At 38.2% G+C, this 18,968-nt stretch overlaps 2 protein-coding genes across 2 annotated transcripts; both read left to right on the forward strand.

The window, feature by feature from the left end:
• Positions 1-126: 126 nt before the first annotated feature.
• LOC122063402 lies at positions 127-5,165 on the forward strand. The gene is made up of 5 exons (XM_042627111.1): positions 127-404; positions 712-752; positions 846-935; positions 4,361-4,703; positions 4,804-5,165. The coding sequence occupies exons 4-5, from the start codon at positions 4,371-4,373 to the stop codon at positions 5,053-5,055; spliced, it is 585 nt and encodes a 194-aa protein (XP_042483045.1). The 5' UTR covers positions 127-404; positions 712-752; positions 846-935; positions 4,361-4,370; the 3' UTR covers positions 5,056-5,165.
• A 65-nt stretch (positions 5,166-5,230) lies between these two features.
• LOC122063403 lies at positions 5,231-6,610 on the forward strand. Its single transcript, XM_042627112.1, has 3 exons — positions 5,231-5,377; positions 5,759-6,010; positions 6,126-6,610. The coding sequence occupies exons 2-3, from the start codon at positions 5,759-5,761 to the stop codon at positions 6,366-6,368; spliced, it is 495 nt and encodes a 164-aa protein (XP_042483046.1). The 5' UTR covers positions 5,231-5,377; the 3' UTR covers positions 6,369-6,610.
• Positions 6,611-18,968: the final 12,358 nt, after the last annotated feature.

The raw sequence follows: 18,968 nt of genomic DNA on the forward strand, positions 1-18,968 counted from the left end.
TGGTTTCAGACTCAAGACTGTTTATTTGCTTTCATACTTCACAAATGTGTGATCTCTCTTCTACCTGGCTGAGACCTGAGTAAGGCCCGTATGGGACGATAAGGGGGCGTTTGGTTCGATTTATCCATCGGACCAGATCCCAGGGAATCAGTTTCCGATTTAATTTAAACCGTTTGGTTCATTTTTGTGAAAAATCGGTTCGGAGTCATGGTGGCCAGTAGAATCAGGGTAACCAACTAAAAACCATGATTCATCCGGATTAACCTCAATAGGTTAATCCAGAATCGAGTCACGGTTCCGGAGGTTCGTATAAAAGCGATGGATTCAAGTTGAATCCATTTCCACATCATCCTGCGATTCTGCCGATGAAGTCCGACCGAGGTTCAGCGACGGTGAAGCAACAGGTAGATTCTTCTTCTCCTTCTTCTTCTTCTTCTTATTCCTCTTCTTCTTCTTCTTCTTCTTCTTCTTCTTCTTCTTCTTCTTCTTCTTCTTCTTCTTCTTCTTCCTCTGCTTTCTCGTCTTCGTCTTCTTCCGCTCATCTTCTTTTGCTTCGAGATCTTCTTCCTCTTCCTCTTCCTCTTCCTCTTCGTCTTCGTATTAGTTTTCTTCTTCTTCTTCTTCTTCGTATTTTTCTTCTTTCTTCCTTCTCTTTTTCTTCTTCATTATTTGTGTCTAGGGTTTCTAACATTTACCCTCTGGCCATGACAGCTCGCATCTGAGAAGAACACCTAAAACCGAGTTGATTGAAGGTGAGATTCCCCTCTTATTTGTATTTTTCTTTGTATTCTTGAGCTTCATTTGTGTTTTATTAGGATTATTGAAGTTCGGTTTCTATTTTTCAGGTTGTAACTTCATATCTAGGGTTTACCCTATTTCCAAATCAGACGATCGACTCCAAGGTTTGAAGAACTAGAATCGAAGCTTGATTTAAGGTTAGATTTCGACATTTATGTGATTTTTTTCTTCTTTGGAACCGTGTTCTTACTGTAATGTAAATACGGTTTCAGTTTTTCTTCTTCTTCTTCTTCTTCTTCTTCTTCTTCTTCTTCTTCTTCTGAATGAATGAATGAATGAATGAATGAATGAATGAATGAATGAATATGAGACGGTTCCAAAATTATTCCACATGACACCAACATTTTCCTTACTGAATGAATAACAAATGTTCTGCCATTCGATGCCCCCAACTTGAATTACAAACTACCCCTACTGAACCTCATCTCTGACAGAGCAACACATCACAGGATTGGAATTAAAAAAATAAATAGTGAGGAAGAACACATCAGGAGCTCCCAAAAGAAAAATCTTGAAATGGTTTGTTTGGTTACTCAAGAAACTTAACCGTGAATTGGGAGTTTACACAAGTTAGTTGGAGACCGAAGGCATACAAATGAGTTTTCGAGGTAAACTAACAGGGAAAGAAAGATCCTGCAGTTCTGAAAATTTTGTGCCACTGATATCAAGCAACTCATGATTGAAGAGCTAGAGAACCCATTACTGCTTCATTTGTTTAATCTGTTTCATTGTTCACTACATTGGCCTCTGTGTGGATTCACTTCGCAGGGAAGAACAAGAGTCAGAGACATGGACTGTAAGAGCTATTCAGTAAACACATGAGCATTTGCAGTAAGCTAATTAATGATCACTCTTTCATGGAACCCAACAGTTGGTTTGTTCTGTCTCTGCTACTACTCACTCTTGGAGTCCTTAGCAGTTGGAAGGTAGTGCTGCTGGACAAGAAGAGTAAGAAGACTATTTCTTCACCAAAAATAAAAGAGAGAAATATAAGCATAGATAAATAAAATTTCTTTGTCAGTAAAGCGCCTAGTGTATCATGTGGCTGTAAATAGAATCCAAACAAATACTTATTTTTTTTCCCTTCATTTGTCATGGCCATTAAAATACCTCAACCTTTCTTACTTGTTCTGAGCAATATTCCTTTTGGTTGATCTTTGTCGTTATATATGTTCAAGACCTTTAGGCTTGATAGTGAAAAACTACTACTTTTAATAATACCTTTTATATTAATAATATAGTATAACATCATTGAGCAAAACTATTATTTAAGATATCAAAACTGATATGAAAAAAAATCAACACATAAAATTATTTAAGATATCAGAACTGGTTTGAAAAAACAAACTTAGAAATGAGTTCAGTCAATTTCTTATAAGTAATATGAATCCCATAAAATTATCTGCTCCTATTACTATGATTCTATTTGTTTATTTCTAGTAATATGAATCCCATGAATTTTGGTTTCATGTTCTGTTTTTTGGGTCATGTAGACAGATGAATATCTGACATGGTATGTTATGGAAGCAGAAAAAAATGTTGAATCTCACAACCTTCCCGTGGGTACTCAGTAACAATTTGTTTTTTCTTTGCCATTGCTTCTTTTTACCCCATTACATGAGCTCTTGATGTCTGTTACGATTTAGGAAGAGTCCCCTATCTTCTGTCATGTGTGAATCTTTTAATTTTTTGTTCTACATCAAACATGAATTGCATTTGAAAACTTGATTTCCAATTTTGTATAGTGATTCCAAGATAGGTGAGTAGAAGACAATATGAGTACCATTTCCAAATTTGTATAGCACCAATTTATTATTTTTTCAATTTGAATGTAGATTTACTTTTACAATGGAGTTTGATGAAGGCTACAGGAGGCGAAGGAAAATCATAATCTTTGCAGCGACTGCTGTTGTTATAGCAGTCGATCAGTATATAAAAAAATATCTGAAGAAAGAGCCATACCATTGTGAACCCCTGCGTGGTATTATTGAAACAGAGAGAATTATCGGTCACACTGATAAAACATGTCGAGAACAAATAAGGTTAAGCAAGAGGGCTCTTTTTAGCTTAAGTCATTTGATTAGGGAGAAGGGTCTACTGAGGGATAGCAGATCTGTGCAAGTGAATGAACAACTAGTTATGTTTCTACATACAGTAGGACACAATGTTAAAAATCGCGTCATTGCACACAAGTTTGGACATTCTGGTGAGACTGTCAGTAGGTACTTTAACATTGTATTGGGAGCAATCATTAAATTGTACCCAATACTATTGAAACCTCCAAGTGTCGCAGTGCATCATCGGATAACAAATAATGAAGGAAGATTTTACCCTTATTTCAAGGACTGCATCGGAGCCATAGATGGGTCCCATATCCCTGCGTGGGTGCATTTAAGCGACCATCCGAGGTTCCGTGATAGGAAGGGTGATATTTCCCAAAATATCCTTGCTGCCTGTGACTTTGACATGAAATATACTTACATTCTTTCTGGTTGGGAAGGATCAGCATCAGATGCTCGAATCTTAGACAATGCATTACATAGAGACGGCGACGGAAAATTGGTGCTGCCACGAGGTAAATATTATCTCGTTGATGCTGGGTATGCTAACCAACAGGGGTTCTTACGTCCATATCGAAACGTTCGATGTCATCTGAAGGAGTGGAGAAATATTGATCAGTCACCAACTGATAAAAAGGAATTGTTTAACCTGAGACATTCACAATTAAGAAATGTGATTGAACGTTCATTTGGCCTCCTGAAGTCAAGATTCAAGATCCTGAAAAACCAGCCAGAATATCCTTTCAAAACACAATCGAGAATTGTGTTGGCATGTGTGTTGTTGCATAACCACATTCTTACACAGAATAATGTTGAAGAAGAAGAACGATGGCTTGATGAAGAGGATGAAGAGGTTGAAGAAGCTAGTACTAGTACCCAATCCACTTCTCACCAAGTAAACGATGATGTTGAAGATGATAGTTCTGATGACGAGGATCATGCGCTGGAGAATGGTGATTGGGATCTATTTCGAGAACAAATTGCTGACCATATGTGGGCTGATTGGGTTGCAGCCGATTTGTCCAACTCAGATTGAGTATTGAAGAACTAGAATATTTGTTATTCATAATATTGCAATTTGGAATGTAAATTTTGATGTGGACAAATTTAAATTTTTTTTTATTTTGCATGGTTTGGGATGACTGTATAAACATACTTGGAAGCAGATTTTATTGTAGTATGTGGACTATTATCTAAATTGCAATATTAGGTATATGGATTCCAATATTTAGTAATTGTTATTATTGCTTGATTTAAATTTTTTTTGTTGTGGGATGCATGTATGTGGACTATTATATAAATTGCAGTACAAGGTTTATGGATCTCTCAATTAGTAATTGGGCTTCTTGCTTGGTGTCAAATTTGTGCTGTGGGATGCATGTATGTGGACTATTATCTTTATTAAGAAACTATTAGGTTTATGAATTTCCCAAGTAGTAAGTGTTAATGATTGCTTGGTATTAATGAAATATACTCACATTGTATATGGTGTATTTTGTTAGTTTTGATGTGATGGAACCAACAGGAGATTCTAATAGTAGGTCACGGGACATTGCTTCATGGCCTAGCGCCGTTTCTCATTACATGTTGGAGTGTGTATTGAAGCAGTACAAGAGTGGTAAGGGTGGAGATAATGGACTGAAAAAGGAGCAGTTCATTGCAATTGCCAACCAACTGAAGGAGAAATTTTTTACTAGTTACGACTGTGAACAAGTGAGAAACCACTTTCGGATTTGGAAGCAAAGGCTTAGAGCATTGAGTGACCTACAGAAGCAAAGTGGATTGGGTTGGAATGCATCTGATATGAGATTTGATGCTCCTCAACACTTCTGGAATGATTATAGGGTATAATGGGATTCTTTAAATTGTTCTTTCTATATAATTGTGCGTTTTTTGTTTCTTACTTACAACATAAGCACATTGACATTGTCCTTTATATTGCTAGAAAAAAGAACAAAAGTATTGGAAGGAACATAGTGTGCTCCCAATTCACCTTGAAGTTGGAGCCTTGCTAAGGAAAGAGATGGCAACTGGGAATGATTCAACAGTCCCCTCTGAAGCTGCCACTGAAGTTATGATGGACGTGACAGGTACTCATGTTGAGGGAATAGGGAACAATGATGGTGTTGACTATGAACATATTGAAGAAGAAGAAAGTGTTCCTTCCACTCCCATTGGTAGTACCAGCCGTTCGTGAGGAAGACCTCGTGGGTCCGTCAATAGTGGCAGAGAAAAGAGGAAGAAGGGTGTAGCTGAAAAGGTGGTAAGTCCATTGAAACAGATTGCTAACTCAATCGAGAAGATGGTAATGAGTGAATCTCAGACTGAATTTGGGAGAGCCATTATAGATGCTGTTGATGCCATTCCAGACCTCAATTTTCAACAAAAGTTTAAGGCCAAGGAAAATTTCATGGCCAAGCGGAATTCTGCCATTATCTTCTTGGGAACAAAAGTAGAAGATAGGCGAAATCTGCTTGAGATGTACTTGCCAGAGATTGAGAAGAATTGAGGTGATAAAAGTAAGTGTTTGGAAGGATATCCGACAATGGTTTTATTGAGCAAGAAAATGTATCTGTTTGGTTTAAGTAACTTTTTGGTTTATGTTAAGTCTGTGACAATGGATTAAATGTAGTATTAAGACAGGTTAAGACAATGGTACTTCATATGTTTCTATCTGAATGATTTCAAGGTTTAAATATGGACAACATCATTCTTATTTGTCCATTTATATTTTGGTTTATTTGGTATGGTATATATAAGGAGTGCATAAGAAGCCAATTTATTTGGTTTATGTGCCATTGAAGTCTCCTATTTTTTGTCCATCACACTCAGATGGAGGGTGTACTTAATAGTATTTTCTATGCATATAGACTATTGAAAATGTTTGTGTTAACTTATAGATGACATCGAATATATCCGCTTGTGATATTGCAAAGTGTGATTACTGTGGGAAAGGTTGCTCAGTTTTCACTTCTAAGTCAGGGTCACATGTTGGAAGGAAATTTTTTAAATGTTCAATGAATTGTCACTTCTTCATGTGGGTTGACCATCTTAAGATGTGTGACTGTGGGAATGGTCAATGTAAGGTCAGAACTGCGAAAACAAGTGCAAATTATGGTCGATATTTTTGGTGCTGTCCACAATCAACTGGGGTATGAATTTTTTAAATTTTTTGTTTAATTTAATTTTGTAAACTTTTTTCAGATGTTTAAGATTTGAATGTTTATTTTCTTGTATTCTTATAAAATGATTATATTTGCTTTATAGGTTGAAAACAAAGGTTGTGGAATGTTTGAATGGATATCAAGTTCAAGCCCAAGTTGTGATACTTACCAGACTCCACCTAGGTCCATATGCTCAGAAACATCAACTTCATCATCTCCTTCCCCTTCATCAGACTATATCAAAGGATACTTGAACGGTGCAATAAAAGAATCTGAGGGTCATATGAGGATGTTGAGAGATGTTCTTGACGTAGTCAAGAAGCTTGATTTAAACAAAAATGTATGATGAACTTTTTTGGAACTTTTTAGAAAGAAAAGTCTGAAGCCATTGTAATGATATTGAGTTCATTATCTATTTTTTTTTTTTCATAGAAAGACTTAATTAGCATTTACTAGTACCTGGATGGACTCAGTACTATATTCGAGTATTTACGTGCTTCTTCTCTCATTTGGTCCTAAGGACCTATATTACTGGCTTCTTGCTTGGAGACTGTTGTTTATAAACACTTTGAAGCATATATATCTCCATAAACCAAATCATCCGCTGGTTTGGACAATTTTCAGATCTGAATTATATGGTACACGATACCTATTTCGATTACATGAACTACAATACAATCATGTCTTGTAATGTTCTTCTTTTTGGCCTCTTCAATTTACAAAAAAAAATACAAATACAAATAAAAAAATAAAAAAAATAAATTACTGCACTACAGTATTAGACTTAAAGGTTTAGGGTTACACTTTTTTTTTTTTTAACATATTACCATAAAAAAGAAAAGGAAAAAAAATTAAAAATAAAGTACATGTGTGGACCAAATTGTATTTTTAGGTTTTGTTTGTGGGAATTTTTTTTTTTCAACAGAACATGGGTTCAAAGACTCAAAGGTAACCAAATAGTTTTACACTCAGAATCAATGCCCAGAATCAGGGTAACCAAACAGTTTTCACTTAGAATCAAGTGACAGACTCAGGGTAACCAAACAGTTTTCCACTTAGAATCTGGCCAGTAGAATCAGGTAACCAAACAGTTTTTTTAACGAGTTGAAATGATTCCAAAGAAACTCATTCATTTGAGTTAGATCCAGAATCCATATTCCATGGGATCTGATCCGATGGATAATTCGAACCAAACGCCCCCTAATGGGACCAAACCTGGAGCCGTGCTTAACACTCAAAATCGAGTCAACATGAAGGAAGTTTTGACCAAGCGACCCCCACCCCCGGCCCCCTCGCTTAACCGGTTTTTAAAGATGCGAATATGCAACTTGCACGAGAGGTAGACAATGGCTGTTAATCTCAAATAACCTCATTCATCAATCAATGACCTAACACCACGTTTACTGGTCTAATGAATTTTAAATTTAAATTCAATCATAATCGCCGGATCGGACTAGATCTGATTCCAATTTCGATCCAATCCCCCAATTGTGAACATTTTCCACTTTCTAGATCGGATTAGATTGGAATCACCCAGATTGAACATATGGCATCTTCTCAGAAATTTAAAGGAAAAATAAGGGAGGGGGAAGTTCCGAAGGAACAAAGGAAGAGGATGAATGAGATGAAGAGAGATCCAAAGATGCAGAGGGTCGGGGTGAGGAAGGGCATATTACACCTGTGTGTTAATTTGATTTATGATGTTGATCACCGATGAATCATAGAAAATTGACAGTATCAATGATTATTGGGTTTCAACAGTACAATGTAAAGAAGGGAGGAATGATCCTACTTATAAGTGTAGCTCCTGCTGGTTAAATTGGAGGGATTCAAGCCTTCGAAGAAACATGGATAAGTGTCCTAACTTGAAGAACATCCACATAATTAATGAAGGTTATGCATGCTTAAGTCATTGTACATAGTCTCACACAAGACCCCATGACCAGCAATGCAAGTGCACAAGAGAAAATCCAGTTAAATTGAAGATGGCGGCCATCCACGGTGAGCACCCACCACCGCAGTGAGCATCCACTAATGGTGTTATATTAAACCCTGGTTCAACCTAACACTTTCTCTGTGCCTAGGGAAAGAATTGGAATAAAGGAAGGCTGCAATGGGATGGTTGGCAGTGGTAGAATGCTTTGAGGGCAGAGATGATCCAACCTGTTGATGCTCAACTTGCCAGCACCATTGGAAATCTTTCTAGGAAGCATGGGCAACAAAAGTAAAATTTTAGTGGACTGACTATGGAACTCAGGAAGGGGATTGACCCATTTAACTTGAGCTGAACAGTAGCCACCGGAAGGTCCCAACCAGTTGGCTGGTGGAGTTGCCAAAACCCAAATTTTGACAGTTTGCAAGGTGGGGCCCACCCCTCTGTCCCACTATTCCCCATACTTCCCCCATGGGTAGAGGCCTATTTGTAGACTATAATGAATATTTTACTTTAGTGAGCAAGGAAATACACACAAAATTTTTAATTGTCAAAGTAATGGGTTATTATAAGGGTCCTAGCGAAACAGACCCTTGAGTCTGTTTTGGGCCGGACTATAAAAGGCTGTAACCTACAGATTTCTTACCCTAATTGAATTTGCTGCTAACAGTAAGTAGAAGAAGAAGGAGAGGAAAAGAAAAAGAAGAAGAAAGGAGAAGGAAAGAAGGGAAGAGGAAGGAATTGGGAAAGAATTGTTGCACTTGAGACTGCTTCTGGACAGTTCTACACCTAAGTGAGAATTTTGCCAAGTACAACAGTAAGAATGAATTTCAGTTAGGTTAGTAGTTAGGGTTAGGAATCCCAACTAATTAGAGACCGTAATCAAATCCCTATGAATTGAATAGCTACCCATTAGAAGAAACCCCAATTTTAGGAAGGGTTTTGGGACCCAACTTGCATGAAACCTATCTTTGTATACCCTAGACCAAAGGGCTTTCAGTATTTGGGTGAAATTTATGCAAATTGAAGTTGAATTAACGCTGAATATGATTTGAATTCTATAGTAAAGCAAGGGCATATTTTAATTGGTTAAGAATTGAGTTTTGGGATGTGCTGACCTGATTTTTTACTTCCAAAAATCAATTGTTGAACTCATTGAAGATAGTATGTGATTTTAGTGCCTGTATTCTGATTATTCCTAGTAAACTTGCATGTGCAAATGCGTGTTGGCATTCGATAAGTGGCAGACAAAAAGTACTTTTAACCTACGAATTTCTAATATTTACGCTTTTGGAAAATACTTTACGTTTTAACCCATAAATATTTTTTCCCAATTTTACACACACATAATCATTACAGGGAGTAGATTGGCCTCAAAAGAATTTGGCAATTTAAAAAGTTTTATTGATGAAATGGTTCTTAATTAGTTTTGATATCCAAGTAGAAACTTATACTGTTGGAAGTGATTGACTCTTGCAAACTTCCTACCCCAAATAATAAGTTATCAAAATACCCAAGTGTGTGGTCATGTTTGAGTTCTCTCTTTTATGTTCTTATCTTTATCCTTTCAAGTCCTCTTGGAATAGGTTGCATGCATGATGCTCCATGACAAGATGGAAAGTAAATCAGACCTTCTAATACCATTCTCAGAAGATGGAATCTAGATTATTTTGATAAATTTCAAATTAGAAAATGTATAATTTAAGTGGCAAAGACCACAACACTGATTAAGATAGGAAGTTTTTAAATTGGCCATATTATCTTTTTAGTTACCAAGTACAATAGTTAAATAGTTGGTGAAGAGAGATGCAAAGTTTAAGGCATACTAAATCAAGTTGAAAGCAAAGGTAATGAATAAACCATCTTCATATGTCTACACAGCGCATGGAATTTCAATAAAAAAAAAAGAAGGAAATTATAGAAATCAAACTCCAAAAGAATAATCTATAAAATAATGAAATTCTGCCTGCAGATTCTGCAAAACAAATTAGTGAATGGACTTTCAATCGAAAAATAAAAAGGAAAAAAACCATTGAAATATAAAGAAATCAAACTCGAAAACAATAACCTAGAAAAATATAGGAAATTATTGAAGGATGAATTCAGGTAGATCATTCAGTTGCTTACCTTGATGCGAAATAGAGATGTAAGAAAGGTTTCTTCGACAAAACCGACTTCAAAGAAAGGATCTTTTAGCCTCTCATGCCTTGTCTTGTCTCATCTTATATCGTCTCTTTTCTGCAAGGGCCAAGGGAGAGTTAACCAAGATGGAACCTATTTGGTTTCCTCAATTAATAGTTCAATCAATTAACCAAGATGAACAAAATAAGCCCTCGTTCAGCCTAAAATCCTCTTCAGCCACCTTAAGCAAAGACCGAGAGAGAGAAGAATCTTACCTTGAGGTAGAGAACTGGTGAAGTTCTAGAGGCTTTTGGGTTGCAGATGATGGTTGGGAACACAGTGCATGAGGGAGATACGATTGACTGTTGAGAGCTATAAAAATGTGTGTGTGTGTGTGTGTGTGTGTGTGTGTGAGAGAGAGAGAGAGAGAGAGAGAATCGTTCGGTGGTCTCCCTTCTTGGAGGCTTATAGCCGTGTTGTGTCTTTTGGTGGTCTGCCTTCCAAGAGGCTTTTGGTTTGCAAACAATGGTTGGGAACACTGTGCACGAGAGAGACCTTTCTTCTTTTATAGTTTCATTTGAATTTCTTGCTGGTCAGAGAGACCTTTCTTCTTCTATCTTTTTCCTTCCTAGAGCAGGGATTCTTTTATCCCTTATATATTTTAAATATTTAGATTTTATATAAAATAATAATAAAAAATATTTCTGAAATTAAAGCTATGTTGGAGTAACCACGGGGTGAGGTGGCAAGCGAGATTAAGGATTTCATACTGATCCCTATTATTTCCCGATCCCCCAATAATGATCCCACGATTTGATTCCTTAATTCCTAATTATTAGGGATTTTTTGTAATACCCCAAATCTCACCTCTTTACATTGACTGTGAACAGACAAGAGTAGCAGATTGGAGAAGCCAACACTAGCTTAGCCAGCAGCAGTGGAATGTCAGGAAGAGAAGGATGACCCAACATGTACCTGTGCCTCCTGCCAACAGTGTTGGAAGAGTCAGCAAGCAAAGTGGGCCAACAGGTAGTTATTAACCCTTAAAATGGATTAGAAGTGATAGGGAATACAACAGACCTCAAGGGAGAGCATGTCTAGCTCAACCGGCTAGAGGATTCTGAGCCCGTCATGTGAAAAGAATGGCCAGAATTGGCTGAAAATGGGTCCCACTCTTGAAAACTTGACATGTGGACCTATTCCTATGGGTTTGACATGGATAAGTGAGTTAATTAGTAAATCATAAATTAATTTAATTTCCAAATAAAATTAGTCATAGTTATGTAATCATGTATATATATATATATATATATAATTGTGCCACCACTGACCACTCTTCTCACATTACACTCATTTGGATAGCAAGAGGAAGAAAGAAGAAAAAGAAGAAGAAGAAGAAGAAGAAGAAGAAGAAGACGAAGAAGAGAAGAGAAGAAGAGAAAAAGAGAAAAGAGGAGAAGAAGATTAGAGAGGAGACTTCTGCTCTTAGGATTTGATTAGAAGATTCAACTACAAGGTAAGTCACATTACTCACCTATATTAACCTGTAGTACGAGGAATTTTTCAGAAATTGGAAAGGAATGAACAAATTCTGTTTAAGGAAGAAAATCTGGAATTTCAGACATAATCTAACTATATGGAGTTTAAATTTTTATTGTTCTTTGATGGATTAACTGAAGGACTATGAAAATTAGAAGAATGGTTCCAAGAACCATGACCAATTAGGGTTGGAATGTGAGAATTCTCACCCAAGATTTTAAAAGAGAAAATTTTTAAAAGAAGAAATGAAATCTCTCTTTCTATTCTGTTCTCTGAAGACTATAATGGAACATGCAAAGTAATTGAGGCCAAATCCTTCACATACAAAGTAAAATTTGTGAAGATATACATGCATGCAAGTTTAGATTGGACTTGGATCAAGGTAATTGATGTTAATTCATACATATGAGTGGAAATTCTAAGATTCTGGAGATGATTTTGGGAATTATTGCTAAAATTATGTAATTAATCAAAACTAACTTGTGGATTAGTGAATTGATAATGTAAGTGAATGAAATGTAGTATTGTGATTCTGTAGTAAAATTTCAGTACAGAAATGAGATAACAGAAACCAAATTCTTGGAGGAAACCTGCAGGGTGAGCATACAGAAATGAAGTTCTGTAGAAATGGAACGACTGGTGGGAGACATCTGGCTGGCCAGATGGGCCAGGGTCTCCAGCCAGTTAGGCTTCCAGAGACCTTTTTGCTCTTAGACTTTGATAGAAAATTGTAAGTGTCACGCCCCGTTCACATAGAACTGGACCAGTGACCAGGTTACCTCCGGTCCTTGCCCACAACTCGACCTATGAGCTCTGTCAGGACCAATGGACCAGGAGCGACAGGCCAGGTGCCCACCGGTCCATGCCCACCGGTTGGGCTAAAAACCCAACCAGGATAGGCGAACTCCAGATTAGTGGGTCCATCACTTCCAGGGCACCCACCAATCAGAACCGAGATTTTTCTGTTTACTTTTATTTCTCATCCTGCCTTGGGGAAATCACAAGGGGTTGATTCGACCATATTTTTCACACATCTAAGGTCCTATAATGTGATTCTAACCTAGATTTAGGGTTGATTCAAAGTTTTAAGCACTGATCTTAACTCTTTGCTCAAGAACACCTTCAAAACTCCAAATCCCTTCTTTAACTAACGAAATCATCAAATGCTTCTCAAATCTTGAAATTTATTCACCTAAACCTTCAAAGTCAACCTGTAGGTCTTCCATTAAACCTTAGATTCATTTTCTCAAGTGGCAATAATAAGATCTAAAGGATTCCTACTCGAATCAAAGGGTTTCACTTAGGTTTTCTTGAGGGTTTAGGAAATATAGCCTTTACTCACCTCAAATCGTAGATCTCAAGACAAGGATCACTTTTCCAGTGCTAAGATGGAAAGATCTAACCTCGGCAACGCACAGGGAGCATTTCTTCTTCTTCTTCTTCCCTTTTTCTTCCTTGCTTTTCTCTTTCTTCTTTACTCTTCTCACCCACCTTGTAAAACATTAAATAAGGGAAAAGAAGGGTAATAATTTCTTTTTTCTCTCTTCTTTACTCTAATGACAAGATTGGTAGGTCACACTGGTGGGTCCTACCCATCTATGACCACCCACTAGTTGGCCAAAACTTAGCCAAATAATTGAAATTTTGATGGGACTCGGCTCCCGACACGTGTCTCACTCCTGGTATATGATTTATAATACATACTCGTCTTAAAATATAGCTATGTACCTCTATTGTCAGTACATGGCCTTGTGATACGTGCAAGTGCATGGCTTGGGTATGCAGACTTCACTAGGCACTGGTTCAGATTCACTTGGCCAACCCGAGTTTAGAGTCACTCTTGCCATCATGTTCCATAGGGTACCCATCTCAGCTTGAGTTTAAGTCCTTCCTGCAGTTGTCCACATAGCTCTTTTGGCATGATTGCGCTGCTTTAATCCTCTCTCGATTGACATCAATCTTTTCACATGTCATCTGTATCATTTTTTATCCTAGCATCCGACGCTCACCTACTTCATCCCAATATAGGGGTGTTCTACACTTTCTGTCATACAGTGCCTCATATGGAGCCATCTCAATTATGGCTTGATAGCTGTTGTTATAAGAAAATTCCATAAGAGGCATGTATTCCTCCCAAATGCCACTCATTTCCATTGCATAAGCCCTGAGCATGTCCTCCAGTATTTGTATAGTTTGTTTTGATTGACCATCGGTCTATGGGTGGAATGCAGTACTCAGATTCACTTGTGTCCCCAAGGCTTGCTGGAGACTCTTCCAAATTCTAGATGTGAACCTTGGGTCTCTATCTGATACAATGCTCACTGGCACTCCATACAAATGGACTATATTATCCATATAAAGTAGTGCTAGCTTGTCCATGGAATAATTGGTATTGATTAGAATGAAATGAGCAGTCTTGGTAAGCCTGTCAACTACCACCCATATTGCATCCATATGCGATAGTACGACTATGTAGTGCTTCCACGTCCTATTCTACGGTGCATCAATGCATTCGTTTCTAAGCCGACTACGGCGTCTAATCTAGCAATTCATCACGTATCTAACAAATCATCATTATCCAATAATTGAAATAATCCATGCTCATAATTTAAAGCAAGTAACAAGTGTTTGAAAATTTAAAGATACAACATAACGATTCATAAATGCATCCTGCAGTAGACAAGACATATGCATGAATATGGCATCCATAAATGGAAAGATGATGTATAAAATGAAAATGCTACAATAAACGCTCCAAAATAAAATCAACGTCATCTCCCCACTTACCTATTCATGTACAAGATTGTGCACACATGGTACGAGTAAGATCCGATGTGCGAAGACGAGGGTCACAAAAATCTAACTCAGAAAAGAAGCTTAGAATACGTCCGTTCTGGGACCATAAGAAAATGAAAGACATGGTCACAACATGTTTAATAATGCAAGGGAGATTGTTCATAAATTTTGAGCTCAAACGAAGCTCATTTGACCACAAGTGGGTCATACAGAAGGATAGGAGGACCCATCTGTGCAAGCTGCCCATGCAGACAACACCAAGACCACACTGGCAGGTGCTACCAAGGGGTCTGAATACCCACTGGTCCTACCCGTTGATAGGACCCCAGGGCCCAGCCAAGACAGGTGGGTGCTACTAGTGGGTCTAGGTACCCATCGGTAGGCTTCAAGGCCCAAGCAAGATTGGTGGGTCGGGTTACCCACCGATGCCACCCACCAGTGTCCAACGGGTTTTACTGTCCAAATTCCCTTCTTCACCCCGCCTTTTGGGGGACCCAAGGGGGTTATTTCCTTTGTATTTCCCACATATTAAAGACTTCATCCACATGAATACAACATAGAACTAGGTTTAAATCAAGATTTGGGAACAAATCATACCTTCAAGTTTAAGAAAACCCCAAAACCTAAGATCCTTCCTCCAACTCAAGATATCACTTAAATTCCTTTAGATCTTGGTTGTTCCTCCTTTAAAACCTTCAAAGACATCACATAGGCTCTCTCTTAACTCTTTGATTTGACCATACAAGAGGGTTTCACAAGATTTAATGGATTTTACACTTACCTACCTCAAATTGTAAATCTCAAGGTTCCAATCACCTTTCTGGTGTCAAAATGGCAAGGTACGACTTTGACAACAAGAGGGGAACACTTTCCCCCACACTCTCTTCCCTTCTCTTCCTTCTTCTTCCCCCTCTTCTTTACTCCTCTCCACCAACCTTGCTGAAATAATAAATGGGAGAAGAGTAAATGCTATTTATAGTTGGGTCATAAATATCTACTAGGGTGCGTTTGGTTTCGACACCCTATGGCCCGAATCTCATTAAACTGCGATACCGAGCGAAGTAGTTGAAAATACCGGGCACACATGACTCTACTACAATGGGGAACTCGAAACACATGTGATCACCCAAGTTGGGCTTCTTGGGGCCCACATTTCCCCTCAAGTGGGTCGCATAGGAGGGTCGTTGTGATACTCTACTTTCTAAACCCAATTTATTTACCCGATTGGTTCGGTTTGGTCATGCAGGATCTGAACCCGATCGAGCTGAGATGGATACCCTATGGAACATGATGGGAAGGGTGACTCTAAACTCGGGTTGGCCAGGCGAATCTGAACCAGTGCCTAGTGAAGTCTGCATACCCAAGCCGTGTACTTGCACGTATCACAAGGCCATATATAAAAAATAGAGATATGTAGCCATATTTTATGATGAGTATGTATTGTAAATCATATACTGGGAGCGAGACACGTGTCGGGAGCCGATTTCCTTCAAAATCCCAATTATTTGGCTAAGTTTTGATAGACTGGTGGGTGGTTATAGATGAGTAGGACCCACCAGTGTGACCTATCAATCTGGTCATTAGATATTTTAACCCAGGTATAAATTGCAATTATTACCCTTCTTTTCCCTCATTTAATGTTTTACAAGGTGGGTGAGAAAAGTAACGAAGAGAGAGAAAAAAAAAAGGAAGAAAAAGGGAAGAAGAAGAAGAAGAAATGCTCCCTGTGCGTCACCGAGGTTAGATCTTTCCATTTCGGTGCCGAAAAAGTGATCCTCATCTTGAGATCTACAATTTGAGGTGAGTGAAGGCTATATTTCCTAAACCCTCAAGAAACCCTAAGTGAAACCCTTTGATTCGAATAGGAATCCTTTAGATCTTGTTAATCCCACTTGAGAAAATGAATCTAAGGTTTAATGAAAAGACCTACATATTGATTTTAAAGGTTTAGATGAAGAAATTTCAAGATTTGAAGAGCATTTGATGACTTCTTGAGTTGAAGAAGGGATTTAGAGTTTTGAAGGTGTTCTTGAGCAAAGAGGTAAGGTCGGTGCTTAAAACTTTGAATCGACCCTAGATCTAGGTTAGAATCACAATATGGGACCTTAGATGTGTGGAAAATATGATCAAATCAACCCCTTGTGATTTTCCCAAGGCGGGATGAGGAATAGAAATGAATAGTAGAATCTCGGTTCTGATTGGTGGGTGCCCTGGGAAGTGATGGACCCATCAATCCAAAGCCCGCCTATCCTAGTTGGGTTTTTGGCCCGACTGGCAGGCAAGGACCGGTGGGCACCTAACCCTCCACTCCTTGCCTGCTGGTCCTAATAGAGCTCCTGGGTCGAGTGGTGGATAAGGACCGGTGGGCACTGGCCCACCACTCCTGGCCCGTTGGTCCTCACAGGGCCCCTGGGTTGTGCCCACTGGGTGACCTACCAGTGAGGCTTATCGGACTTCGATAGGGCCCGAATTTGTCGGGCCACCTTCTTTCACAATTTTTAACACGTTTTGAACATCATACTTCATTGACTTTGACCCCAAAGTGGTGAAATGCTAAACTCACTTGGTTATGTTGGGTTCTACTAGGACCTTGCGTCTTCTCACGCCGGATCTCGTTTATACCAAGCGTGAGCTATTGTACATAACAAGTAAGTGGGGAGAGGACGTTGACTTTACTTTTGGAATGTTTTTGTATCATTCCATTATTGTTGTAGATTAGCAACGTCATCATTTTATTACTATGTGTAGACTAGCTATCCAAGAATGCCATTTGCATGCATTGCCTTGGGCATTTCGAAACTCGTTTATGATTTATTATGCTGTAACTTTAAATATTGAAAGCTTAATTCTTACTATGGATTATGACACAGACGATTTCAATTGTTGAATATGATGCATTGCTAGATTAGATGCCATAGTCGGCTTGGAAATTAATGCATTGGTGGCCTGTGGAATGGGACGCGGTTGCACTATGCAGTCATTCTATCTCATATAGAAGCATGCAATTAGGAATGACATCTCTCTGTGCTATGACCCTTCCCAACAGGGGTTTAGGTGTTGGGTACATCACTGGGGGGAAGCCCGAGATTGTATACCACCAGTGGTAGTTAGAAGTACACCCGACTGATCACTAGGACAGTCGGTAACTTTGGTGATATAATCAGAGGGCCAATCGTACTACTTTTACTTTAATGCAGGGCAAGGCCCAATTTACTTTAATGTTACTAAGGAACAACAATTTACTTTAATATCATTGAGGAACAATAATTTACATTTTCGTTACCCACGGCTGGCCTTCTCCACAACCTTATAGGCATATCGCCGGATGGGGTATGCGACTTATACTCGAGGCATATGCGCACTGTGGTTGTGAGTAGCACATAACCTATGACTTAAAAATATTGCTTAGGAGATTTAGGATAATAAAAATGGATTTGCATGCATATAGGTTCATTTATATTGCTTGGTCTTTCTTTTCACTTACTGGGCTAGTGAGCTCATCCTATGTCCACACCATTTTTTTTAGATGATCTTGCAAGTTATCTAGCTGAGGAGCTAGAGCTGGGACCCACTGTAGAATTTCCAGCTAAGGGCTGGTGGGTCCCTAAAGATTTTGGGTACGGTGCTGAGTGCCCGTGTGAGAGTTGTGCTGCAAGACAGCAATAGTGATACCTGACCTGAGATTTTTTTTTATTCTTTTGTTATGTTATCCCTTTTGTGCTCTGGATATTTAAATTGTATTTCTTATATATATATATATATATATCACGTCATCGGGCCCACATGTAAATGTACTAAATAACACAATTTAGGTATCAAGAGTATTGGGGTATTTATAGGTATATAGATTTAAGACTTTCACCGAAATACAAATTTTTCTTTCTTTAGTTGTGCGTATGCTGTGTTGTGGTTACTGCATCAGATGATCCTAGCAGGTTTTGGGTTAGCAGGAGTTAACTCAGTCACCAACCCGATTCTGAGAGAACAGGGTGTGACAACGGTGGTATCAGAGCGTGATGCTCTACCCACTCACAGCATGCAAGATAGATCCCTATAGAATTTTATAATAGGACATGGGGTTTGGTAAATATAAAAGCTTCAAAGAATTAAAACCTGTAATGAAATAAAAAATTTTAAATTCTTGCATTCCATTAGATGCATGAGGGTAGAACCTAATCAGATTAACAAATGGCCAATTGACCGATTCCATAAACTATTGATTGCTAATTCTAACAAAATTTCGGTAGCATAATGACGCTATGTTTAGAATACCAAAATTTTGTAAAGTTTACCACCTGATAGACCATAAATATAAACATAATAAACAAAATGCACTGACCGACATAGTCACCGCCAAATTACAACAAGTTAAATCAAAATAAACTAAACTATCCAAAAGATAACAAATATCATCCTAACCATATCACCAAGTCCCAACCATGGAAAATGTGTTAAAATATACAAACCACAATAGTTTCATAACCACCAAATAGAGAGATAAGGGAATAGAAGATAAGGTCAGAAAAGAAAGGGAAGTGAAGAGTAGGCAAGCCCGCT

This window comes from Macadamia integrifolia, unplaced genomic scaffold (genome assembly GCF_013358625.1).
Source record: "Macadamia integrifolia cultivar HAES 741 unplaced genomic scaffold, SCU_Mint_v3 scaffold1310, whole genome shotgun sequence".
Lineage (NCBI taxonomy): Eukaryota > Viridiplantae > Streptophyta > Magnoliopsida > Proteales > Proteaceae > Macadamia > Macadamia integrifolia.

Excerpts from the sequence above, each read along its gene's own strand:
- LOC122063403 (XM_042627112.1), top strand. The coding sequence starts at position 5,759 with ATGACATCGAATATATCCGCTTGTGATATTGCAAAGTGTGATTACTGT. Across the intron at positions 6,011-6,125 it reads GCTGTCCACAATCAACTGGG|GTTGAAAACAAAGGTTGTGG; the intron begins GTATGAATTTTT and ends TTTGCTTTATAG.
- LOC122063402 (XM_042627111.1), top strand. The coding sequence starts at position 4,371 with ATGGAACCAACAGGAGATTCTAATAGTAGGTCACGGGACATTGCTTCA. Across the intron at positions 4,704-4,803 it reads ACTTCTGGAATGATTATAGG|AAAAAAGAACAAAAGTATTG; the intron begins GTATAATGGGAT and ends TTATATTGCTAG.